Source organism: Falco biarmicus, chromosome 6 (assembly GCF_023638135.1).
Source record: "Falco biarmicus isolate bFalBia1 chromosome 6, bFalBia1.pri, whole genome shotgun sequence".
Taxonomy (NCBI): domain Eukaryota; kingdom Metazoa; phylum Chordata; class Aves; order Falconiformes; family Falconidae; genus Falco; species Falco biarmicus.
In genome coordinates this window covers 84,323,742-84,351,538 of record NC_079293.1, presented here as the reverse complement: position 1 = coordinate 84,351,538, position 27,797 = coordinate 84,323,742, and the positions used below count along the sequence as shown (strand labels likewise).

At 35.1% G+C, this 27,797-nt stretch overlaps 1 protein-coding gene across 1 annotated transcript in view; it reads right to left on the bottom strand.

Annotated features, from left to right (window-relative positions):
• FMN2 (formin 2) overlaps positions 1-27,797 on the bottom strand; it is a 162,400-nt gene that overhangs the window by 118,358 nt on the left and 16,245 nt on the right. Inside the window, exons 2-4 of the mRNA XM_056344580.1 lie at positions 24,534-24,700; positions 11,408-11,555; positions 5,675-5,736 (exon numbers count right to left, since the gene is read on the bottom strand). Of these exons, the coding sequence (XP_056200555.1) occupies positions 5,675-5,736; positions 11,408-11,555; positions 24,534-24,700 (377 nt within the window). The remainder of the gene's footprint in view (positions 1-5,674; positions 5,737-11,407; positions 11,556-24,533; positions 24,701-27,797) is intronic.

The following is a 27,797-nucleotide window of genomic DNA, read 5'->3' as shown; positions in this document are numbered from 1 at the left end:
CTTGTAAGTGCCTTGCACAGCCCATTCAAAAATACTTAGCTGCCATCTAGTGGCTGAGTAGGCCGACTTCTTTATGGTGTCTTCCAGGCTCTAATTAACCACTTCTTCCTTCATTTCTAATTTTTCAGCTTGTGTTCTCATCCTTCGTTCAGAGCCTAAGAAATGCTTTCTTAGAAGGAGTTTCAGCAAGAGTATCCGAGGACAGTGTTTGAATCACAAAGTTCAGCTAGTAGTCATATAGGGAGAAGAACTAATCTCTCTTTAAACTGTATTGAGGCCTCAACTCAGACTGCCTCACTTCATTATTTTTTTTTTTAAAGTAATTCATTGATCAGCTAGTTTTAGAACATGAAAAATCTATTAGTTCTTATTAGGCTTTCTAAAAAGAAACCAAAAAGAAATCTGAAAAATGCAGCACATTTAAACTGAAAAGTAAGTTCTAATATTAAGACTCAAAACCAGATCTCCATTACTACAATTTGAAAATTCTGCATAAAAACTGTATCTCATGAACATGAGCATAAAAGACAGAGTATACCCGATCTGCAATCGTTATGTCCTGGTGTGAAGTTCAAACAAAGGTTAGATTCCCCTTTACTGCCTGAACAAAGTGTTCGGCACTTCAGCAGTGCCTCTGACCCCAGCAGTAAAGCCTCCTGCCAGGGTTCTATCATCTTTTGCTTCACACAGACTTTGTTTCCTTTCTGTGCATTTTTGATAAAGCATAATTTGTTCTCAAGGCTAACAAGAAAAAACTACCTGCCTACATATGCTTCCTGATATTCACCCACTTTAAGCTACCATATCCCAATTCTAACATTACACGTTGGACATACAGTTAGAACCTAAGTCCCTGACCATGACATATTGCAAACCTGACTATTTTTTGCAAGATAAGAACAAAACTGTTTTACAGCTCTGATTTTTTTTTTAGCTTTTTGTTTTCTGAGAATGGACTGTGCTGGCATGATGTTGCAGGAAGTTGACATTGATACAGTTCTCCTTAAAACAAAATATCCAATTCTATTTGTCAGGACAGAGGACAGAGACCATCAGTTAGCTATAGCATTTACTTTGAGAAATACAATTGGTACAGCCTTCACTATCATTTGATTCATAGCAAAAAATTCCAAAAAAGTTTGCTTCTATCATGCTCCTTTCTTTCCTCAGTGAGACAACTGAGTATACTAGATCCTTGTGAATACGTCAAACATTTTTGTTGGGTTTTTTTAACCCAAATGTGTACCTTCCTCCCCAGCCCCTGCTGAAACCTAAGACTTTAGCTATGATACTTTTGTAGGAAAAGAACTGGTTTAGAAGATCTGTTCATTGCCTTCTGAAGCCTTCTCCTCCCCCTTACAAAAAGTAATCTGGCAAGTTGCGAATGGACAGGAGTGACACACATTCCCAGGTCACTGGATCCTTCTAAATTAATATCTCAAGAAAGAAAACGTAAAATGAATCAGTGTAGAAAGAGTCACAGCCACAGAATGGTTGGGGAGCTCATAAAGTAAGTTCCCAGTTTTTCTCCAATTTCTGCTGAATACAACTGTTAAACAGTCTCATCTACAGTTTGTCTCTACCCTGATGAAAGCTATGTAATACCAAAATAAAGCGGCTTTTAGAAACTTCCCATTTGTATTTTTTCTTTTTGTATGTGTAGTAGAATAATGTCATCATTTCAGACAAATCTTACATTTACCTTCCTTATCTTACCTTCACCTGTAAAGAATCTTCTTTATGACATTTCATTTAAGAGAGAGTTTTGAGCAGCATGCATATTTCTGAGACAAAATCTAGCTGTGACATTTTATAATAATGAAAAGTAAATCCCACCCCCCCCAATATTTGATATTTTCTAAATAGACTGATCATGTATTTTTCTTAAGAGATTTCACAACCTTTTTTCTTGTATTACTAAGTGTCAAAATTGGAACATTTCAAGTATCACTAAGTTATTACCCTAGGGAGTTATAACAATTTGTAGTTAAAGACTAGAGTAAGGAAAAAGGTCCCTGCTAGTTAGCAATACTCTAAAGAGACACACCAATGTTTTCATACGCTTACAGTATTTTTCAAAGGAAAGTATATTCAACGTGGGAAAATGTGTCCTGTGATTTAAGATTTTAAGGCTGGCATTGTTTCCCTATAATACTGTTGGAAAGTGCACCAATAGATAAAGCAGTAGAAATCTGTCTTCAGTGCCTGAGAACTGCCAAAATTTTATCTGGTTGTTGCTACCAGTTAAAGTACATGGTGTTCCAAGAAGTTGTATAATTTTGGTTGAGGGTTTATTTGTTAGTTTAAATGGGGTGAACCAAACCAAAGTGAACAAATGAGCCAGAAACATTACAGGTATAAGAATTTTTTGATGTCAAGCTGTTCCACTGTAAATATAGTTTAAATATTCAGTGTAAACTATCTCATAACCAAACTGCTGGAAATTGGAATAGTCTGGCAAAAGCTCATCTCCTGAGACAGTATGAGGGAGACCAGCCATTACCTTATGGCATGAAGAAGAATACATTACATCCGGACTCTGACTTTCAAATAAACGTAATGAGCGCTTTCTTTTTAAATTTCTATGATACTCAGAATAGACACTTATCACAAATGATCAAAAAAAGAAGAAATTTAAGAAATTTGAAATATTTTTATAATAAAGCATAAGAGAACAATAAATTTACGTGACTTTGAAACAATGTTACGTTTCTGTTCTGTGATGTCCCGCTACTAACCCAAGCCTATTTTTTCTTTAAATCATTTTACAATTCTAAGATGCTTTTTGTTTTCCTTTTTGCTTTCTGGTGAGACTCTGTTTTTACCTGCCATATAGCAAAATCAAGCAAACCTGAAAACAAAGTTAAAACAGCAAAATTTGCAAAGGTGACACAAAAGATTGGGGGTGTGAAACAGTAAGGAAATTGGCTTTTGCGCAGAAATATCTAAACATCAGGTTTGAAGCTGGAGTTTCTAAACTGGGACATTCAATTTTTCTTTTCTTCCTTCACTAAATGAGTTAGGCCTAACAAAGCTGTGTCTGTTTGCACTGGGAAGACTAAGCAGACATTGTTGCTCCTCTGGCAATTCAAAATGGGGACTTTCAACGACTGCCAATTTTTCTTATTTTTTCTCTGCTTACCAATTCCTCCACTAAAAACAGGCACACCCCAATGCCCTTGTTATTTTAATTGTAATTTTTAATAATTAGTTATTTTGGACTCAAAAGAACAGTCTTAGAAACTTTAGGAAATTATGCTGCAAAATATGCAGGTAAATGTCTAACATTGTAAAGGTAATTTTATATAAAAGGGATTTTATATAAAAAAGACCCTTCCAGCGGCAAGAAAGTATAGAATCGAGGCTCTGTCTGTGTTACTAATGCTTTTAATTTAGAATTATTCTGAAACTTTTAGTTAACACTTTATCCTAAGTGATAAATTATCAGCATCATGTTGCATTAGCCTTTTTTCTATGTCAATATTGACCAGCTCCAATTATTTTAATAACATGTGGAAAATATCTTTTCCCAGGGAAAGGAGAGGGAAGAAGCCTGTAAGTAGACTTAGTTGATCAGTTTCAAATTTTACACTAGGGCTCTCTTCCTTTGTCACGTATCAAAAGAAAAGAGAAAAATCACCTACTTGGCTAACTCCAGGCAGTGCTTGCTTTTCTCAGAAAGAAAAACTATGGACAAGCTAGACAAAGAACAAAGGAGACTAGATCTCTACTAGAAACTTTTCATAGTATTTCAGCACTTTAAACAAGTTCAAATTACACCAAGAATGATCTGAGTGCAACGGAGGATTTATCTACAAAAATTACGAAAAAAGTTAGCGTGCCCATTCTACTTTCGAGACGTTTTAACAGATTGATATAATATACTCAACTGTTTGGGACTGTACAGAAACATTTTGAACACATTAAAACATTTTATCCACATAGAGTTCCTCAAATTAAATAACTTCCACTCTCATTTTCAAAAGAAACCAGAAGTATGATGACCTAATACAGCATGCATTCAAAACAGTTATTTCTGCTCTTCATTGATCAATAATGGTACAGAAATAAGGAAATTCACATGACTTCATCCCTCTTGCTCAATGCTGATCTTTTATGGAGATCTCTAACACCACCAACAAATGCAATTCAGTAACTCGACCACATAAAAGGATACTTTTAAAAATAATAAAAAACACCAACTTGAAGTAAAAGTTATTTGTTCCAGCCATCAAACAGTGTTCTAGTGCTGTTGGTTAAACTTCATTCTCTTAGCAAAATAATCAGGTGTTGTTTTTTTTTTTTTAGGTAAAGTACCTAAGCATTCATGAACCTATTCCCATTAATTATAGTTCCAATAAAATAGGTCTTTTATATAAGTTTTTTCTTGTAATGAATTAAAATCCTAAACTAATTAAATATGCTTCTTACATGCAATATCTTTCTGGAAGTATAGGAAAAAGTTCTTTTTCACAAGAAATACTGCAAAGCATGGCTACTGAAACTTGGGTGACCAAATTATAAAAATAACATGGGACAAATGCATTTTAGTTTAAACTTAAAGCATTGCAATGTAGAATAATTCTGTGATGTTATTTTAATTAACGGGGTTTAGTTTTTAAACGTTGCTAATTATGGAGGTTGAAGAATTTAGGTAACTGACTAGAACTCCTTTAATGTTGTTTGGCAAGACAAAAGCCACTAGGGTAACATGAGCATGGTAGGGCAACTAGGCATAGTTGCCTCAATTGAACCTGGATTAAATTTGCAAGTCTAATGATGAGGCACACATTTCACTAGGCATTCCTTATTTTCTCCCTCAAAAGCAAATCACTCATCATTTTCACAAATGTTACTCAAAAACCCCACAAAAACCAAACACCACAAAGAAAAAAAAATAATAATCAAGAGGAGCTGGCCACTCCTTGATCCAAACCAAGATCTAAGGAAGCCAGAACTTTGCCTTCCTCTTCATGACTTCCAGAACAATTGAACAGTTTTATTCACTAGGAAGGTAAGTCTGATGCTTGTCATCAGAGAGTTTTCACAGGAAATAGGACAGTCTTTTGAGGAAACAAAATGTGAAGTTCCTTGACTCATTCAAACTGCACCACATTTAATGAAGAATATAAAGTGAAGAGTGATGTGTAAAAAAAATAAAATACACTGTGTTTATGTTGAACAAGTCCAACCCAGACCAAATCTTCACTATCCCAGTATTACATTGTCTCCTTTTGAAGTCCAGCATAGCACCCTAAATCTGTTCACCTACTACTACTGCTATAAGCTTTCAGTGGAGAAGCCGAAAAGAATCTCTGCTACTATTACTGACATGAACTTTTGTAGATTAGCTAAAACAACCAAATCTTCTATTACTATTCCTTTAGTAACACCATCAGAGCTCCAGAACCAAGTCTTAACTTACTTCTGAGTGAAATGAACAATAACATTTTACAAGAATCATCTTAGACAGGCAGAAACCTTCAGTCTCTGCACGTGGATACACTATGGAGCATATAAGTATCTTGAAATAAAAATTGAGAAACAAATGCACAATTCCAAACGTTTTTGTTTAGAACATTCAGTACACAAAACTATTGCAAAAATGTCTGAAGTACTGCTTTTCTGGTCTTTTTACAAAATTATAGATAAAACACTTCTATTAGAATCTTACCTGTGCCTGCTGAACATCTTCTGTGCATTGTTTCTCTGTTTCTAGGACAGTAGATTTCAACTCTAAAAAGAAGATACAGATTTTTAAAAACTTATATAAAAATAATCCATTGATCCTTCAAAATGCACATTAATAATTTCATGAGAAAGGGTAAAGTTTAAAAGAAAACAAATGTTAACTGTCCCATGTTCCAAATTATCCATCTAAAATTAACCTAACAGGTTATATGCACAAAATAAAGTCAGCCTGATCTTAATTTGGAATATGTGTATTTTGACTCAACATTAAATACTGTCATCTGAAACTTGAAAGGAATCTATTTTGATTGTCAAAACTTCTGATTCAAAGAAAAACAGTTACTTATGACTCTATTTTACATCTTCCACAGGAGGTCAAGGGGAAGATTCTCATGTTTGTTCATCCCATCCAACCTAATTAAGAAGTATTTCTGTCTTTAACACCTGGGGGTTGTGTCTGTTCACAAAAGGCCAAAAGAACCTGGGAGCAGAATGATGACTGTTGGCAGCTATGTTATCTTTTTCATATCCTCCACTGGCCCTCCTTTGCCCTGCCATCAAAATTTGAAGTCTCCATGATGAGGTAGATAATGATACAGTTCTAAACTCACACTTTAAAAGTGTGCTTGAATGGAAGCGGTCTTAGTATTGCAAATACATTTTGAGAAATCTCAGTTTCATCCTAGCTTTATTATTCACTGTCTACATCATCTCAGTCTTACAAAGGGATAGTTTGGGATAATACACTGATTGTGCAAGTGTACAGTCAGAGCTTCCCACAACTGGGAACATTCAAACTGAGGACACAAAACTAATTCTTCACCTTTGTACTGAATTCCACACACTCTTTTTTGGGCAAAGAGCCAGCATTAATTTAGCTCTTGAAATTTTGACCGTGCTGAAAAAATGAAATAAAAGTAGTTCATTCTAGTGTATCTTCTTTATTTTTTTTCCACTTTGGAATAACTAATGAGAATCCTAATGAATATATAAGCATTCCTTCACTTAGTTACTGTCTTGGGGGGCGGGGGGGATATTCGTGCCAGAATGATGGTTTTAAATGGAACTACTTATCTCCAACTATCACTGTAACAGTGAAAAATAAAATAGCAGTGAGACTAAGAACTTTTATCTGTGCATTTTACTTGGAAAATGAGAATCAAAACATAAGATACCACACACATGCCCCAAACTAGATTCACTTTCTTGTTTTAAAACCTGGATAACAATTATTATATCTACTATAATACTAGTCTTTGATCTCTCTGTTTTCATAAAAACATTGCAATTTAAACCAAATCTAAGCACAAAAGAAATTACATTAAAAGCTTGATTGTGCTAATATTTATTTTAGTAAGAGACAGTTACTGTACATTCCCACGTTGTTTCTACAATGCTGTATTTTGATGAGCTGCTGGATAAAAGTAGCAGCAGATTTTGTGCTGGAAATGGCACAAGCATGTAACAACCCAACACACATTCAGGGCCCTCAAGCCTTCCAGTAAGCCACTGCAGAGAATAACAGAGACTTCATTTATTTATGGAAGAGAGAGAATCTTGTAGTTGTCGTCCAGAAACTCTGGATTCATAATTCCTAGACATTTGGCCTCCTCACAGCATTCTGACAATCCCGGCAGTTGGGAGGCCAGACATAAATTGCCAGTTGCAGTTAAGCTGCAAGGCTACCCCTTAAATTTAACAATCTTCAAACTTTTAAAATTTAATTTAATTTTTTAAGTATTTACTAAAACAGCATTTCAAGTCTTGTCTGTCAGAATTGTTCCTAGTCATAAAAAGCGGGATGAGGATAGGTTGTTGTTAACAGTAAATAACTCATCATCTCTCACTAACAAATTTTTAGTATGGATGAATCAAGCCTTGTTGCTGGCTTTTAGGTAAGTCCATTTACTGAAGAAAATTCAGGATGCTACTGACGAATTGGGCACTTACTCCTCATCGCAACCAAAAGAACCCCACCAAAACCAGTGAAATATTATATTCTAGGAAAAGTTATTAATGTCTATTCTGAAGGAAGGGAAGAGTATTAACACTTTTAAACGAAGCAATTGTGAGATACTTCTTATTCAAATTATCTGGAAGAAATAATTTTTTGGCTAACCCTACCTCAACTGATTTGCAAAACCAGGAAAACTTCACTAGTATTTGGGCATCTCCCCAGGGCTTATATACATGATTTTAGATTTCTGTATGGTTGAGAGAAACTTTAAGATGTTTGAATATTCTAGTACTAGACAAGACACGTACACACACAACTTAGAATGTATCCTGTTATGCAAACTGTCATAAACTACCTCCCTTACTCAAAAGTTGTTAAAAAAAATAGGAACAGGCTGCTCTAAGTATTTGTTAATATTAAGCAATTTGACAAAATTGTCTAGCTTATTTTTACCTCAGCAGGCTTTGTTCTAAAAAGGGTTCTAAATATAAGCTGAGTTCAGGGTGATAAAAGCAGATTTCCTTAAGGTTAGTTTGCCAAAATTCACCAAATAGACTGTATTTGCAGCAAACAGGGTTTTATCTTTGTTAAGCAAAAGTGAAAACCCAAAAGCAACCACCACTGCAACAAAAAATAGTTTAGGAAAGGAAAGGAAAAAAGCGCCATATGACAAATGAAACCTTCCTCTTAACCCAAATAATTCCCACCCCACCCCCGTTGTTCATAAAACAAAGGAAATAAATATCTGGACAAGCTTGGTTTTGTTGAAGAGACTAACATCCATTTCAGGTTGTAAACCCACAGAGAGATTTAGTGTTTCATTTTGCAGAAGTTGTATAATCTTTTGAGTCTCCGCCCAGGCGGTTAGGACCAGTCCCGTGGGAGACAGGAGAATGCCTGCCTACTTGCCTTTTCCTGTATGTTAAGTAAAATAATGTCATCAGCAAAACACTAAAATTATTGAATTTCAAGTACCCTGGTTGTGTTTAGATTCAGGCAATGTGCTGGGGTGTGGTAGAGTTAAATACCATTAAAATGTGACAGGAACAGATTTTGGGTATTCGGATGGAAAATTAGTGGCATACACTCTGATCTTATTGGTGCTATTGACTCATTTTGTCTAAAACCTTTTCTGAATCCAGAACTGAAAGATGTTTTTTGGCATAAGTATATGTTGACTTGAACCCAAAGTCATATTAGGTGTTTCCAAACTTTAGTTTTTTTAATATATAGCCAACTAAAAAATCCCCAAGAACACAAAAAAACCAACCACCAAAAAAATCAAAACTAATTTAAAAAAACCAAAACAACCAACCTGAACACAAAAAGCCCAAAATCCCCTGACAAGTTTAACAGCCCTTTCTTCATACCCACCAGTGCTCTACATGACACAGAGCACACAGTAAAACTATTTAATATGTACTATATTAAACAGATGATTAATTAATTTGCTAATTTAGGAACAGATTACCTAAGACCTCGCAGAATTTCCTCTTGCCTTACTTAAAACTTGAAGTCCTAGTAGTGTCCTCAAACTAACATGTGTATAATAAAAATAAACTACATAAAAATATCCTGCTACTTTCTTCCTGGATCAACAATTTTGTCTAAAATGGATGTTTTAGTTTGTAAACCATTGTCTCTGGTATTATTGTATCTGATTAATCCATATGGCCAAAATTATATATAATGCAAAAAAAAATAAAATAAAAAATGCAGCTACTCCGCACACAATAATTTCAGCCCTTTCAAAAATGCTTGCCTCCTACACCTTACAAAAGGGGCATATACATAAAATAATTTAGTTAGAAATTTTAGGGAAGATATTTATATTACAGGCTTCACATGAGACATCACTCACCTCCAGGTTCTTCCACATGGCAAGCATGCAAATAATGAAACCAAAAGTTAAATTATTTATCTACCTGAATTTTATGCAGAACAATTACAGGTTTTTCTTTTCCCTCCATGCCCTACACTGTAAATTCACACCAAAACCCAAGTGTCAGCACCTCAATTTTTTGAGAACTTTTTATGTTCCATTTAGAAATAGTCACAATACACAATTTTACATTTTACTTCTAATTCTATTTTCTTAACTTTTTTGCAGTTTTTGAGAGGGCAGTGGCTGAGATAAGCAACAGACAAGTACTGTACACACTATATCCATGCAGTGGGTATAATATTAAATAGAAAAACATAGGATGGAAATAAATCATGTATTAAATGAATGCATTTAAAAATAGTTAGTATTATCCTCTTGGTAGTAATACTCTTCCAAATTGGTAAAAATACTAAAAATCTTTACATTTCAAAATATTTTATGTGATCAATATTCGTCTAAATTATACAGCAACAAAATTGATGGCCTCTACCGGGCTAAAACTTTAAAGTAAAATAATAAGATATTCACCTATTTGTCTTTCCAGTGCAGAGTATGTTCATAAATACTCTGATCGCACAACCATTAGCTAAGCTTCCACGTTGAGAAACACAACCTGTCCTCTCAAGGCACACGGCAATGAATTCTACTACCACATATAACAGCACTTTCATTAAATACAGCATAAAAGAGCAGATTGTTGGTCAAAAACTGGACTAGCCCAACAGTGCAGCACTGCTGCATTCCATACCCTGAATTGCATCAGTGAGATGGATGCAGAAATGTTTCCTTGACCTCTAATAGAGCTGCTTTGGTAAAAGCCACAACATAAACAGAATAATATAGCAGTACTGAATTTTTGTTGGCATTACTTCTTTTGCTTGTGAATACTGGAATAAGTGATACCAGTAAAAGTGAACTGTTGCCATGACAAACGGTGTCCATGCAGAGAATACTTTGCTCATATTCCAGGGGAAGTGGTAGAGAAGTCCCAAAGAGAAGCAAATCTGAAATTAACTCCACCCAAAGCCTACAATCAATATAAAGAGACCTCTTGAAATAATGACTTAATTCTTCAAATCTGAGAAATGCAATAAAATGGTTGGTAGGAAATGGAAAATTTGAGAACACCCAGTGGCTCTCTGTGTAGGTCATGGGGATGAATGTATCCTAAAAGCATTGAGAGCGATTAAATGCTAACGCAAAGCTAAGCCTCCATGTGGTATTTGCCCATCAACACTACTAACAGAGAACAGGGTTGAAATTCTCTTCTAAATGTCTTTGTCAGCTACAGAAACCTTTTTTTTTTTTTTTTTTTTTTTGCTTTGTTTTGATTCTCAGCTTCAACAAAGCTTTTAATGAGTATGCAGATTTCAGAAATTTGGCTGCTAACATCACAAATGTTAACATAAACCGACTTTGTGAACAAGACCTCAATTCAGTTTTCAGATGCACTTTTCCTACCTCTCTGTCAGCAAGGGACTGATGACTCCACAAAGGAATATGTTACACCACTCTAATAAAAATAAGAAAAACTTCAGAAGCCCACTAGTGGTATACTGAAAGTTAAGAAGGGAAAAGCACCATGGCTTTGAATGTATGTAAACTGGAGAAGAACAGAGGTTACAACACCTGATAAAATCCATTTGTTAACAGCCAAGATGGGCACCTGGCATCTGCTGACTAAAAGGCATGCCTTTTTGCTGAATATTTTTTATTAGATTAATACTAGCTAAAATTATTTCTGATGCTAATCCAAGATCTTAAAAGCCTGGTATTTGTTGGAAATTAAGATATTAAGTTTATATCCTGGATTCTAAAAGACAGTAACTCTACCCCATGCCATACATTATCTCGTATGTGTCCAAGAACTATACCTTCTTCTGTAATGTTGAGCTTTTGTTCTTCATCTGGAGGTTTGGGTGGCGGCCACGCAGATGGAATTCTCCTTGGAAAGCTTCCTTCAATGTAATCTGATGAATGTGTGGGTTGGCTAACTGCAGCCCAAGTATAAAGCTGGTCTTGCTGTGGTTATTTAAAAAAAAAAAAATAATAAAAAAAGAAAAAAGTTGAGAAGTTCATATAGAAAGATAAACTCAAAATATCAAAGCTTTTGTTTCCAACACAAATAGTTCAATATCCACCCATATATCAAGGCACACTTGTTTTTATGCTCTTCATCTTCTGACAAAGACTGAACATAAATCTATATAAAAACAATTTAATATTTCAGTTTTGTAATTACTTCTATTAACAATAGAAAATATAATCTTTTAGTTTTCTACTGCACAATGAAATGCTAGAATTTAGTTCAGAACTTTTTTTGAGTATGAAGAACTCTTTGCCACTTCTTTCCTTAGAGAGATAACAGGTTCTGTCCATCATGACCATACTTTACACATGGCTAGTTCATAGGTTAGAGAAAAATATTTCAGTTCACAGTCTATTTAATCTTTTTACACCAAATACACAAGCAAAAAAAAAAAAAAAAAAAGCAGCAGCATTATTTCAGAATAAATTAAAACTGAGGCATTTACTCTTTGCGAACATGTTTTTGTCATTTACATTTCCATATTCATAGAAAGGCAGCTAAAAAGATGGGTTTGATTTTAGAATAAAATAAAATAAAAAGCCCAACAACAAACAAAAACAAAAGCAACCCACAAAAAAAATCCCTAAACAAAAAAAACCCAAAAACCAAACAGCTAAAAGTATTCTCAATCCTCTGGGCTCAAATCATATTATATCCTTATTACTTAATTTTGAGTTTGATTCACTTATTAAAAGTAGGAGGCATCCAGACTGTCTGATGAAAACTAGGGCAAACTTGTGCTTTAAGCCAATAGAAAGATTTTAGATGAGCACAATACAAGTAGTTATACTTGTGACTCCCAGTATGCGTCAACATGCACATCTTGTGATTAAGTCTTTATAATACTGTAAACTGTATAGAGATCATTCACAGCAACTGCATGAGTATCCTAATAAATAATCTAGAGATACGCAAAATATTGTAATATGTAACTGGGAAAAAAAATAAAATCACAGGATGAAAATATAGTCATATCACACAGTAATATCTTCTTACAAAGCCTGTGTTCATAACACTTCATTCACACTATTCATAGTCTGAGTAAAACATTGGTAGCATATATTTGTCCTGAATATTTCATTTTAAATACAAACCTTTTTTTATTATTTTTTATTTTTATTTTATACAGATACTAAATATTGAAGAGACATGCAGGGGGAAGAACAAACTAATTTAAGAGTTTTTTTAGGATAATTGTTATTCCATGTGACTAAGCTTCTACTTGCCTAAAAATAAGTTGTGATAAGACCGATGATATTCTATTCAGAAAAACTTATTTAGAACAAACAAATGCTGATTATAAAGTAAAAATTCTTGGTTTACAGGGGGTGTCTCAAACAGTAAGGGTCAAAGGAAGCTCCTTAGATCTCTCCAGCATGAAAAATATAGCAAAAATCCAGCCAGATACACAAACCTTAGATAAAGGTTAGAATAAATGGATAAAAAGCTTAATACAAATTGACATCAGGTTCTTTACATAGCCCTGAGCTCTATGTTCCTTGAAAAGCCTACCCTTTTCCCATTACTATGCTGCTGCATTTGAACATCCAAAGAGGCTTGATTAATGCAGTTCTTTCAGGAACTTACTACTTTCCTCTAATTCCAGCGTTGTAGAGGCTATGTATTTCTGGGTTTCAGCCTAATTTCCAGTACTGTGGGAGTAAAAAGGAGAGGAGTCATAATACCTGCGCATACTGTGTAAAGAAAAAGAAAAGCTGCTGGATTTGGCTAATTCTCTAGTTTCTGCACCATTCAAATCTCAAAAAAATGCAGAAGAGAATTAGATGTTTTTAAAAAGTCAGAGGCAAAAGAGAAGAAAATTTTTTTGCCCACTTTACCAAATTAGACAGTCTGTGGAACACAGGGAAGAACAAGGTCTACAGAGGGTTAGCTGGGTAAGCACAACCAGTTTTCGATGGGGATACATGTAAGGTTATAGGGCAATAAAACAGAAGACAGAAGACTGTAGATAATATTGACATAATATGAACGAGGAAGATAAACAGTTAAACTGTTCCTGGACATGATATTTCACCACAGCAGTTCTTGAAAGACATAACATAACCATTTAACAACAGAATTTTAAAATATGACTCTGAATTAAGATGCATCAAAAAATAATCATGGTATGTCTCAATTATTGTACAGATGGGATACATTATGAGGGTAATAAAATACGAAGTACCTATGTTCTTGCTGATAGAATTTACAGCATATAAACTATGAACAGTTATAAATTAAGACATCACACAAATCCATAACCTACTCCCAACCCAGCATGGGAGCTTCATTTGCAAATATAAAAATACTTTTTGGTCTGTGTTGTTTTTTATTTTGGGATTCTTTTCATTCACTATTCAAGACAGAGAAGGATGACAGAATAGACTCATCATGTAATAGAAATTTACAGAGGAAAATGTCAGCTTGCAAAAATGCCTTGAATGGACTTGCCCTACAACCAAAATGCATCCATGTTCAACATATAAATAAGGCATTTAACTACAGCTATATTCAGATTACTTGCAAACTTATAACTTAAAATATGAATAACCCGCATGACAGAAAGGTAGTCTGAAGGTCTGGACATCAAGCTAATAGTCCTTAAACGACACTTAAAATGGGAAAAGATTAACTGTGTCTCCACTTTTATGCCCTTCAAAAGAGATGAATCATTTGAATGTCCTAATTCCTACTCACTCAAACTACCATCAAAAATCAAATCCTCTTTATCTTTTGTCTTTAGCTTCTCGTCAGTTAACATACTAACCCATCTCATTTCTCCTTTTCCAAATCTGATTATGTCATAAATGTGCATGATTATTAGAACATTTTTGAAGAAAGATATATGCATCCAATTTCATGCTGAAGTGTTATTCAAGCAAAAGAAACAAAATAATCCAAATTAAAAAAAAAAAAAAAAAAAAGATTTGCTTTTGTCATTAATAAATGTAATACAAACCTCCTGAAACCTGGACTTCCACATCCAACCTTTTATCCTTTAATCTTCTCATTTCAGAGGCAAGTTTTGCTATGTATCATTCTAAGTACAGCCAGTAAATATTCTTACCGTGATCGAGCTTTGAATACATCCAGAATTTCCTCTTCATCTTGCTAAGACTCCACTATTTAGTGTTTAAAACACTTCTTTTTTTTTCGGGGGGTGGGAGTGAGAAATATATATCTCCTTGTAATGAACAATCCCAGTCGTATTTATTCAAACTCATTTCTGGGCAGACATTGAAAGCTTAAAGCTGTCTGAGTCCAGCGCACTAAACATGATGTCAAGAAGAGTTCTCATTTCCACACATCCTTACACAGCACTTTCCATGGTTCTTAAAACTGCAGAGCATTCGCACATGGGAGAGGCAAACTGCCTGCAGGATCTGATGGTACCTAATCAATAGACATTTTACCACTTATAGATGTTGGTGTTTAGAATAGAGTCACAGAGAGCCAGGTCTGTAGTTTAACTCGCTCACTTCCCAGCCAGCTTTTAGTAGACACAAAGAATGGCTTTTTGTAACAAATTTTCATTCTCTGTACCACAGTGTTACACTTCAGGTACATAATATTAAATATTAATTATGCTCCTTCACTGCTTGAACTAAAGATGCTTTCCTGCAGATCTTTAAATATAGAAGCCAATGCTTTAAGCTACTCAAAAGAAGGGCCTCTAGCAAACGGCTTATAGAAGGAGGCTGGTGGACCCAGAACTGGGGCCATGAGCTAGACCTGCCACAAACATCAGGCAGTGTCCTAGTGTACCCTGAGCTTTCAGAAAAGGGGTCACACATTTTTCACACAAAGAGACCAGGTTTGTTCCCCAGGCCACAGCGTGGATTTGAAATTAGCATATCCCCCACTGTAGGAATATAAGGTGCAAGTTTAAACCTATGCTTTTGGCAGCTGTGTTGCTCCTGGAAATATGCAGTTAATATGACCTTCTGCTCCACACTTCTTCAGTTTTTAACCAACTGTTCACCTGCTTTCAGTTCAAAGGACAAAGACAGCCACTGTGAAAAATGCTTACAAGAGGTACAAGAGATGGAGTTGAAATAGCAATGAACGTATACACATCTGTCCCAGCCACTTGCAAAAGCATGAATTAGCAATGTGAGAATCATGGGGGGGGGGAAGTTTGACCGGAAGTATTTTCACAATTCTCAAGGAGGGGGAAAAAAAAAAAAAAAAAAAAAAAAAAGAGTAAAAACTAAGTGCAATCAGATCATGCATGGTGAGATGCGAAAGGTGAGGCAGTACAGAAGCACACTGCTATCAAAAGTAGCCTCTGCTCTTCAGCTCAGCAAGAAGTAAATGCGACAAGTGCATTTGCAGTATCTCTACACTTCCTTATACTAGAGTGAATTAGTACTAACACCCCTGATGGCTCCTGTGTTAAGCCATGAAGGAATCAAGCCCTATCTTGCAGGGCATTTACTTACAAATAGTAAACTTGATCAGTTCTTCACTAGAACCCCAAACATTCCAAGTTATCCTGAAGAAGGACAGGACAAAAGGCTTGGCATGTCTTCAGACAGGTATAAATGGGCCAGGAGTAAACACAGAGTGGTAGTTACAAGAAAGTTCTTACTTATCAAATCAGTCTGGATGTGGACAGCCTTCCAATGGTAAGAGCTGGAGGACTGGGGAGAGTAAAAGGTATAACTGTATTTAAGAGGGAACAGGATAAACTCATAGACAAATTACGCTTTATAGTACTTTGGAGAAGCAGGGGCCAGACTCCATGACTCAGAAGCTGTTTTCCAGACCAAGAGCTCCAAAAAGCTTGTTCCATGTTTGTATGTAACTGCTTGTGATTTAGAGTATTTCAAGTGCATGGAAGGAATATTTTTTTTCCCATTCACAAAGTTTAATCATTCTAATATACCAAGTATGCAACCTCTAAAATGAAAGAAAGCCAACTCCATGTTCCCACTACATATAAATAGTTAATTGGACCAGCAAGATTTTAGTTCAAGAAATTAGAGCCGAACTACCTCAAAATGCTTTTATCAGCAGGAGACTGATTTATTTTAAGCAGCTTTTAAAATCAAGAAATCAATACTATCAAGAACAAGGAAAGTGGTTTACTTTTTGAGGAGAGGCTCAGTAACAAAGCTCTGCCTGATCACTGAAAGAACCAGCGCAGTGATTAAACATGGCTCTGGGATTGTACTACCTTTGCCTGTGCTAGTGCACGCAGACACCTTCCAAGGGTGAAAACCAGCAAGTCAGTCATAATACTGTCATATATAGCTGAAGTAGCACTTTAGCCTCATGAACTAAATTTGATGCATGAGCATTTTGCTTGAGTGATATATCTTCTTTTCAGAAAACCGATGCGCTTCCACAATTAATTTAAAAACACTTCAAGTGTCAAAAAAACCAGGAAACATTTCTTTCCCATGAAACGACTTCAACCTCTTCAACAAAACAGAACCAACTTGCTTGATCCCATGAAATTTTTTCTCAGAATTCAGTATCATATCCTGGGGATATGAGAGGCCAAGAGACCCAATAGCACTGTAGTTAGGGCCCTCACGGGAAAGGAAATCAGGGAATTAAATTTCAAATTTCCACATCTATTCTCATTCTATTCCAATGTCACTGTCTTGGTCTTCCTATTCCATAGTAACTTCTACATTTAATACAGCTGAATAGGTTGAACTGGTTAGCTTACCACAAACTTCCCTTGGAACACTGGCTAGCCTTCCATAAAACAGAAGAACCTCAAGATCTTGCCTTTTTACAAATCTGACTTGAACTCCCACCTGGAAGATCACATCCCAGCATGTCCTTTCTCATTCAATCTCCAGAAACCCTCAATTGAGGCAAGACACTTCTCCAATAGGTACTTGTTTGAATTTACACTGACACAGTTGTTCAATGTTTGGATTCTGGCAAATTTGAGTTTTTCAAAGAAATCTGTTTCATTAGAAAATTCCTTTCACCTCTCTTCCATTTGAAAAGGTGATTAAACATACTGTAAGAATGTCCTGTTGAAAACAGAGACATGCAACACACACCAATACAACTCTTGCTGTATTCTTAATTATAAGCTAGAAAAAAGACATTGTGTTGTGACTGTCATTCTTAAGAAAGTGAACTAACATACAGAAAATCATAAAATATAAAGGTGTCTTGAAGTGACAGAGGAAACATCACCTTCACCCTGTGCACAATGATTCTGAAAATTTTAAAAGGTTCTTAAACAGTTTAAACTTAACATCCAGTATGTTCCTCTTAAAGCAGTTCATAATAACAAGCAGGTAAGCAATGCTCTCTGCAAAAACCAGCATGAAAACCTAGCAACATCCTACATATAAAATACCTCAGTTGGAAGTGTACGTACAGTAGCATCACCACCAGTAAGTGGAAAGGAGAAAAGAAAGAAGGAAAAGATAAAGCTAGAAGACTGCAGAGCCAGATGTAACAACTATAAAATAAACATGCAATTAAAATTATAAAAAAGGAAGCAGGGAAACAGCATAGCAGGAATACTTCGGCCCAGTGATCATCCAGCTGTTTCCATTTTATAACTCAGTAATATTTGGAGTTGCTCATCACAAAAGACAGTATTCACACAGTGTGATTGGGCAATGGAAAAGGAGACATGGGGACTTTGATTTAGCCAAACTCAACTGCCATGGTAACCTACATGACAAAAAGATTCAGACAGCAGATTAACAATCTGTTTTCTTTGCTCTAATCCACAGTTTTCACTTTTTAACTTTTAAAGTTTTATTTACTACTGACCCCCAATATCCTGCCGTGACAAATTTCATAAAACAGGACTAATTCAGCCTTACCCATTTAATTCCTGGGTGTTGAAAGCAAGCTTGAAGAAATGCTGCATTGGTTGCCAGGTTTGTACTGCAGTTTGGAAGAGAAGTTCTCCTAACTGAAGTCAATTCTTGGGAAAGTTGCTCTCTGGAAACTGATCACTGCTGTTTCGGCTCTGTGACTTCTGAGAAAGGAGTCTGTCTGCATTCTGTTTACCTACTAATTTTCAGACTGGTGTAAACAGTGCAAATAAGTTAAAATTAAATAAAGCCTTCATGCCACTGAATCCGCTTCCATCTGACCTGCAAAGTCCCACAATGTGCTAGTAGTCAACAGCAAGAAAGCAGTAAAGCAGTGTCTTTGTTTCCTTAAAAAACATTTGCACCTCCACAGGTGGCCAAGAGATAATAGGAAAACAGCCATTTTTATAGCATTTCCCATTCATGCTGTCTGTCTCTCTGCTTCCTTGTGGAAACTGATAAGCTAGTTAGGCATCATAACTATGAATATCACCGGGGCAGTCCCCATCCCAAACAGTCAAACAGGCCTATATATAAAATCACATCATAACACAGTAAAGAAGGACGCCCTTCAGGTGGTGTTCATTTAGCTCATTATAGAATATGCTGAAATAACTTATAAATCAAGAAGGCATTAACAGCAGTACTCAACACAGTAACTGCAGTCAAAAAAATAGCTGAAAAAGATATAAAGAGAGCAAGCCCAAACAAAATGACACTAGAAATATAGAAAGATGAAAGCTTAGTATGCATTTCAGACACATCTGGAAGAAGATATTTCTTGTTAGTGCCACATGAAAAGAGTTATTGTTGGACCCTTCAATAGAGTGTGCAATAGAGATTAAGTTCCCCAAACAAGGTGTATGGATACAAAGGTATGCTCAGCTTTCTTTGCAAAAGCACTTACAAAATGATAATAGAGAGCCTTTATCACAAAATCATTTAAGTTTTCACTAAGAATTGAAGTGGTTTAAACCTAATGTACAGAAACAACACACAAAACTGCTTGGAAAGCTTATAAAAAAAAAAGCAGAAATCTGCTTTTTTATGGGAAATTTTATGGGAAAAATGCCCATAACTTAAGACTGCACAGTGTGAACTGGAAAATCTGGAATAGGAAGTCATAATTAAGAACTAAACATCCACAATGTGTAATATTGCAACTCCTGGATAAAATGCAAACACCCAGTACAGTCAATATTTTTTAATAGCACAGTGAAACTAAAGTTGCCTTGAATCGATAGGAAAATGCCAGCTTCTTTATTTTGGTGTGAGAACAGTTCAAATTCTAATGCAAATGTGTATAATTTATATACATTACTGATGGCTCTCCGAAGATATCCATCTTTTAGCTTCTGTGATACATCATTTACAGAGGAGCTAAGCAAGAAATGAGATCTCTCTTTGTTGAAAATTGTGATCCTCCAACAGGTGGCTTCAAAACATCCTGTGGTTATGTTCTTGCCAAAGATGCACTGTTTAGCCAGCACAGCCCTGTGTTTATTTTACTCTAGTAGGATAATATAATGAGGTAACATGCTAAAAATCTTAGGAGTACACCCGCACTACAGAAATACAATTATTTCATACCATGACACAGCCATTCGGGACTGACAGTTTTTCACAAAGCATTAATTTCTTACATATCATTCAGTCAGAGGATATTTCATTTTGTTTTAATTTTAAACTTTAGAAGCCCTTTTGAACAAGTCACAACTGTTAAAAAGGGAAATATTTAAAAGGCAAGCAAGCAATAGTTACTCAAAAGGCAAGAAAATTTCCAGAGAACATTCTTTGAGTAAGGTTTTGCTAACCTGTCTTTCTGTAACTTGCCCACTTGCTTGGCCTTTTTTTTGTTGGTTGGTTGGTTGGTTTGGTTTGGGTTTGATTTTTTTTTAAAAACTGTCTTTCATAAAGTACTAGCAGACAAATGAAAGGCTGTAAAGCTAGCCTGACAAGTAAGAAGTCATGATGTCCGTGAGGCAATAACTAGCAGCCTCTCCAGAAGAGAGGAAACTAGCAAAAAGGGCATCATATTTCTAGACAGCAAATCTATTGTACATTTACTGATACTCTTTACTTTGTTAGAAGAGTAGGTAGGAAGAGCTACAGTGAAATCTTCCACTGGTTCTCAACAGCAAACATCTTTAAAAACCCCAGCCCTGTCTACTTCTGTTACTTTTAGAGCTTTGTTCAACTTTTATTTTTCAAGGCTAATCTTTTATTCTGGGCATCTGCCATAATATGTTTTGAAAGAAATAACTGATAAAATGGGCCAAGATAGAACGTGAAAGTTTTCTCATAAGTTCTTAAAACAGTTTTAAAGTTTCTGTCCTTTGGACTATGACTTGAAATTTGACAGAAAGTTCAGAACATGCCAGGAACATGCCATTTCAAATCACCATTAAAATCCAGCCAAGATCTGACCAAGTTATAAGCCTCTGAAAACTGGGCATCGTCCTCACATAAATGTGATAACAGCTGCTAGTTCTCTGAAGATGTGTGCTTTCATTGGGTATTCAATGGTCCTTCATGTTTGTCATATACTAACAAAGGAGTAAGCACCACATCCACAAAGTGTAATCTACACCAGAAGTACAAGGGCTAAGAATTTAATTTAAACTGGCTTCCAGAAACCATGATAATACTAGCCCAAGAAACTAAGAGCTGTGAAAGTTTTCTTTACTATTAAGGCATTGCCTAACTGCAGTCAGACAGTGTGAAAGAGAAAGAAGTAGAAAAGTTAAAGTAAAAGAAGTTGTGGACAATTATTTAACAAGGTGAGGCAGAAGTCCACACTGAAGCCTGGAATATATTGAGAGAAATTAAAAAACAGATCTCTTGTGTGTTACTGAGAAAACAGACACAAGATTTGGATATACAGTTGTAAGACAGGAAGAACTAGAGGTGACCACTGGGTATGAGTAATAAAGACGAGAATATAATCAGAGTGTGCAATTACAAACATTTCAAGACAGCAGAGAGTTCAGCATTAGCCATATTAAATTAAATACACTGGAGGACATCCAGAAAAGGAGATCAGAGTAAGAGAATAAGACTTTAAAATAATCTGTTTATATTCATCTCGAGCCATGAGCCATAGATCATACAGTGAACAAAACTTACTGAATTATTTTCATAAACTGTAACCTAACATCTTCAAAAAACAAAGCCTGTGGGACCATACTTAATCAAAAGAGGAATCATGGATTTTATTCAACACAAAAAAAAAAAAGTAAATTAAGTCTCAAATACATAGGATCAGTCACAAAAGGAGAAAAGGAGGGATTCAAGGAAGGATTTCAGTAGAAAAAACATTGGCAATTCTGCAAAAAAACATGCTAAAGGAGTGACCTAAGGGACTTTATAAGAACCAGACTAAGACAAAAATGGAAACAGCCAAATGAGTAACATTAACAAACAAAAAAGCACCACAGCTGGTTGTAGCAGGGAGGAAGGACAACAAGGCAGCAAACAGACCCGGCAGGGACCAGGACAGGGTTACAGGATCTTTGTTGATGGCAGTTTCAGCTGATTGAAAAGGACAGAAGCCAACTGGAGGCAATCCAGGACTGAACTGGAAGCACATCTGATGAACTCTGAGATGAAGGAAGAATATGGAACTGGCTGTGCTCCCAATTTGGGCCTAAGGTCAAAGATGATGTATCTCTCAATTCTAGACGAGTGATACTTAGGTATTACTTAAGGATACTCTAATTCCTCTGTCTTTGAAATTAATGTATAGATCAACATTAAAATCTTGTTCTAATGAATTAAAAAAAAAGAAAAGAAAAGAAAATGCAAATAAGAATAAAATCAAAGTACAGACATGGAGAGAGATGCAAGAGGGGACACGAGTAACAAATATACATGTCCTTTTTTACGTAATATACAGCACCACCATAAGTCTTTTCACACTAATTCTTAATGGTTTCATTTCCTTACATAACTATTAACATTTATTTTCTGTAAGATATTTTATTTACTCATTCTAGAAGCAAAATCAGCTAGGAGAAGCCTGATTTTCAAGATGTCAGTCACTAGAGTTTATAATGTAAGTTCTAAACTTTTTCACCCTCATAAGGCATGTAATAGGCAAGTGTTCCTGTACTGTGGTCACCAAGGCTGAAGCAGAAACGTATTCCCAAACTCAATAGCAGCAGCTCTCACCTTTGTGCCGTGTGAAATTCAGTTGCTAAGATCCTAGTGTTCAAAACAGATTTATACTCCTTTGAAGTAGGATGCACTATTAGTTGCATACACAGGGCTTTACACTACCTCTGACAATGTTTTACAGGTCCATGACCTAGTAGAGGACTTACAAATAATTCAAAAAATAGTACCAGAATATTTGTGGTTTACTGATAATCCAGTTCAAATTAAGATCGCTGCTAAAATAGCAACATCTTAAATTACTGACCCTGACATGCTGTTCACACGGCACTAAGCTAGGCTACGGTTTGTTTTCAGAAAGTCCATCCAGTTGGATAAGGTCAATGAAAAATAAGCAGAATAATTATCTTACTCAGACAAAGTATGGTATACCAATTAACAAAAAAGCCTCTTCTGTTTCTTTCCAAAATATTTATTTGATAAAATCTGTTTGTGAGGAGAAAATTTTTAAAAAATTATATTGTATTCAATACTCTAAAAAAGAAGATATTAGCTGAATATATAATAAAACCAAGAGAACTGAAACTACTGCCAGACTGCTTTAACAACCTGAAAAATAAAAGATGTGTCTTTTCCAGTAACTTTATTAAGTGTATTTAACCATAAACACTTTCAGATGGTGTGTGATTATAAGTTGCCTGAATAACCCTAGTTTTATAGTCACGCTCCATTTTTCAATTAATTTCAAAAAACAGTTTGAAAATGTTTTGAACTTTTAAAACAAAAAAAAAAACCAAAACAAAACAACAAAACCAAACAAACAACTACAAAACACCAAAACCACCACACAAACTTTGACTATTATTAGAGGGACCATGGAGTGATTTTGTAGATAAGCTGTATTATCTTGGAAAGCGTGTTTGTTTTAAGAATTATTTGAATAAATTTATTACAACCATTTTCCCTTCATCAGTTGTGTTAAACTATTCTTCAGGAAAGATGAGAAAGATCTAAAGAGTTTAAAAGACTCATGCTCTCTCATATAGATGTCAATAATTTTTTGAGTATTTCTAACCAATCTTCAGTTCAATGTGTAAACCAGGGATGGTCTTAACTATACCAGTAAGTATTAAGTAGATAAGTTAATATTTGTACACTATTTTGAATTTAATTAGTGAAGAGAAAAACCCTGATTATCTTCAGTCACGGAAACCAGTACAAAGAAGTGTCAAAGATAACATTTAATGGCAAGGTTCATAAAAATAACTCCACTGTAAAACTTCATGGGTTGAAAAGTGTCATACAGTAGAAAGACGTCCTAATGTTAAATCCATTAGGCAAGAGAAAGGAAAATATGTTAGACCATGTCTATGTCACAGTTTTGTGATGGTATGCAAACATGGCCAATAACAGCACTCTGGCCAGATAGCGCAAAGGCACGATACTGTCACTGGAATGCCAGCAAATTTGCCCTCAACCCTACACTATCTTGTACCAGAAGCCTTTTCAGTGGGACAAAATTATGTAGCACAGACATCCCAGTTTGGGTTCTGTAAAATTTTGTGACATGCTGTTTTCTGTTGTTCCTTTAATTTATTTGGTGAAGCAGCTATTGGATTGAAATTTCAGTAGTCCTATAGAGCGCTTTGATTCAAAGAAAAAGACTTAAAGGAAACAACAGGTAAAGAACAGTCTAGCAGACTAAGATATGAGTTAAAAAGGTAAGAAATCAAGTAATGAGAGCATCTTTTTAAACTTAATGCTTACCTGATACAACAGTGTATATGCACAGAAAAATAGCTTACCACTCTCATAAGGGCAATTTTCATTAGAAGGACTAACAGAATTCTCAGGACTGGTAAGTCATTGATAAATCATGTCCTGCTTGGCAAAAAAACCAAAACCAAAAAAAAAAAAAAACCAACACAAAACCAAAAAACAAACCCAAAAACCAAAACCCAACAACAAAGTCAAAGATAACTTCTCAGTACTTACATCAAACGTGGGTGTACTTTGCTGGGCACCCTGATTACATGGTTCTCTGAAGCAGTCAGTGAATGGAAGCAAAAGACCCATTGCAATAATGCGAGAACACAGTTTTTCAGCTTCTTCTTGTGGTGCATTTTCCTGCTGGCTGAAGAGCTTTTCCAGCAGAGTTCGTCCTGTCAAGGTGATGACACAGATCAATAAGAATTTGTAGCTATCTATAGGACACAAAGATTAAGGAATTACAATGTCTATTGAAAATCTCAACTATTAGAACTAAAATAATGAAACGAAAAAAGAATTATTGAAAAAAAGTCTTTAATATAGAATACTCCTATATAATAATTTTAACTGATCTGTAGCCTGATTAATTAGGATATTCAAGAAAATATACATTATGTTGGCTGCACCATGGAGTAGGAACAAAAGCCATGAGATGCTATTGTAGCACCAGTCTCCTATTTATTTGTATTATGTCATTGTCCTGATGGGAAAACCAAGATATTACCAAGAAATGCAGTAAATTTTTCCAAGGGTGACACACAAAGTTATAACAGAATCAAATCCCCCAACTCTTAGAGTGAACTTTTGTATTTTGAATGACAAAAGGATCATAGCCTTTAAAAGATATTGTTCTATTTCTTTGAGGAAACTCTCAATAAAAGAATAACAACAAAAAACCCAAACCCAACCAATCAACCAAACAAAATACACCCTGATAACTTTTCTGTTTAAAAATTGTATTTAATACAGCTCCAGTGCAGCTCCAAACTAAGATGCAGTACCACAAGCAACAACAGAGAAGTAAAACTTTTGAAAAGTGAGAAGAGACTTATTCCTATTATAGGACCAGATTTCACGATCAAAGTGTTTTCTTTGTTATCTCACCACAGAGCATGAAAGGAGGGCATATGTTATAAAGTACATTGCAGGAGACTATGCCAGAGGTTTGAAAGACCATTATGCTGTGTGCAGCTAGCCAGAAAAAAAACCTACAAAAATTAGTTACATACGCAGGCTGCAGTAAAATCTATATTGTAAGAATATTAAATTGCTTGATTAAGCTCTAAAATGTCAAAAGATGCCAAAGTTCAGATTTACAGGATATAGATAGAGATGAAATAGATCTACTGGAAGAGAAAAGGCAGATGGAGTAATAAAGTTAATTTAATGTTTTAATATTAAATAACTGAATACAATTTGTACCTAAATCAGTTTCTATAGTATGATTTTTCCATTCACTCACTGGAAGCCAAAGGTATTCTCCAGAAAAAAAACCATACTGCATTAAGAAAGTATTTTATTATCATTTTAAGTAGCAATAATAACAACAAGAATAATGTCAATACTACTGTTATTTTTTTACATAGGAATGCAAGATTTCTGTCTGAATGTTGATTAAAAATGTAAAATTTCTCAGGCTTTCTGAACTTACCAAAAATATTTTTCTTTTAAACATCTGGATGCAATTTAAAAAGGGTATTGCAAGTGACATTTAGCCCAAAGTTTCTGTATTATTTTAACTTTATGTGGCAATGCTAAGACTAAAGTAAACAGTAGATTAAAATGTTGCAAGTTCTTCCTACGATTTTCCTCTCCGCATCTAAAGATCTGTTAATTCTGAATTATTAGTCCAGGTTTCCTAGCCTTTTATTCGACAAAATACGATACATTTAATGGGATAAGCTAGGGGATAAATTTGTAAGAGACACAAGTTTTGTTATGTTTGCTGATTAGTCTTCCTCTGTTCCCTGATTTCACCACTTATAAGCTGATAGCAACATAATTGCTTATTCAACTTACCCATCTATTTATCTAAAGGTACAGTTTAGTTGTTAAATCTTCAAAGTTGTTAATTAATTGAAGACTGGCTTTCTTACTGACTGATATGCACTGTGATTTTTAACAACATTGCAGCAATGTACAGCACCCTCCTATGTGAAGAAAGGCAATAGTATGAAGCCATGGAATCAAAGCGCAAATAGGGAGCTGCTGCCAGACATGTTTCTGATTTGGTTTAGTAATTTTAATTTGGGGTTGTAGTTGCCAATGCTCAGTGGTGCTGTAAAAGACCACTAAAAAATACCCTTGCTACTGCCCTCTTACTGCAATAAATGGGTTCTCCTGGCTTTAAATACTGAGGTTGAGCTATATAAACAAGTTCTAGAAAAGAATTAGAATACAAGACTTGCATCACACTATCACCAAAGCACCAACAGCTAGCATTTCTGGTAGCATTCCTGGGGCAAAGCACATCATATTACCACAGTATCCCCTTTTAGCACTGAGTAAAGTTCAACAGCATGGAAAGTTGTCAAGTTATAGGAAACTGCAAGTAATGAAGATGAATGAGGAAGCCAATGCCTTACACTCACCAGAAGAAAAAAAAAAAAATCAACACCAGAACACTCTGCACACACAAAAAAATAGGACTATGTGAGAAAATGACACATTCTTCTTGCCATATTAAATATTCAAATGTTATTCATGACTTTTGAACGTCAGACCTGATACTTTTTTTGTCTGAATGTTTCAACATGTAAATAATCTAGTCATGTTTATAGTCTTCTTCTGCACATCCAGAAGCAGAATAGCTCTCTTTCCCCCCTGCCCTGCCCCCCCCCCCCCCTTTTGCTTGAACCTAATTAACAGGAATAACATCCGTAAATGACAAAACAGGAAATGAGGCAGGTTTTTTTTCTTTAATCCACCCATTCATTTGCTAATTTCTGTAACACTTCTTAACAGTCTCCCTCAAGATCAAATACTTCCTTCAGAATCCTAGTCACCATTCAGTTGCTGTTTAATTTGTATAGCAGTTATCAACTACCGTTGCTTAGTTATTCTTAAATATTGCTTAAACATACTTTAGCTTTCTTACAATACAGAATAAGCATATATGTAAAAAAAGTCATTAATGAACTTAGTTTCTTTTACTGTACTCTGTATTACTTATGCTATTTTGTTCATCTGAACTTGAAGCATTCTCTCCAGTGTATTAGTAGTCTTGAATAAATAGGGTAGTAAAAAATACTTAATTATATTAGGCAGTGCTTTTTAACCTAAAGGAATCAACCATTTAACTCTAGATTCAGTACTGTTAAGCTGTTCATTGCATGAAATGCCTGTTGAGACAAAAAACCAAAGGTTCTCAACAGCAAGGTAACAACGTTTGGATATTGCTGTGCTCTAACGCAGATTGTGTGCTCCTTAGAATTGCTATGGAGATCTGAGGACAGACACAGAAATTTGAATTATAGAAATACATTTTGC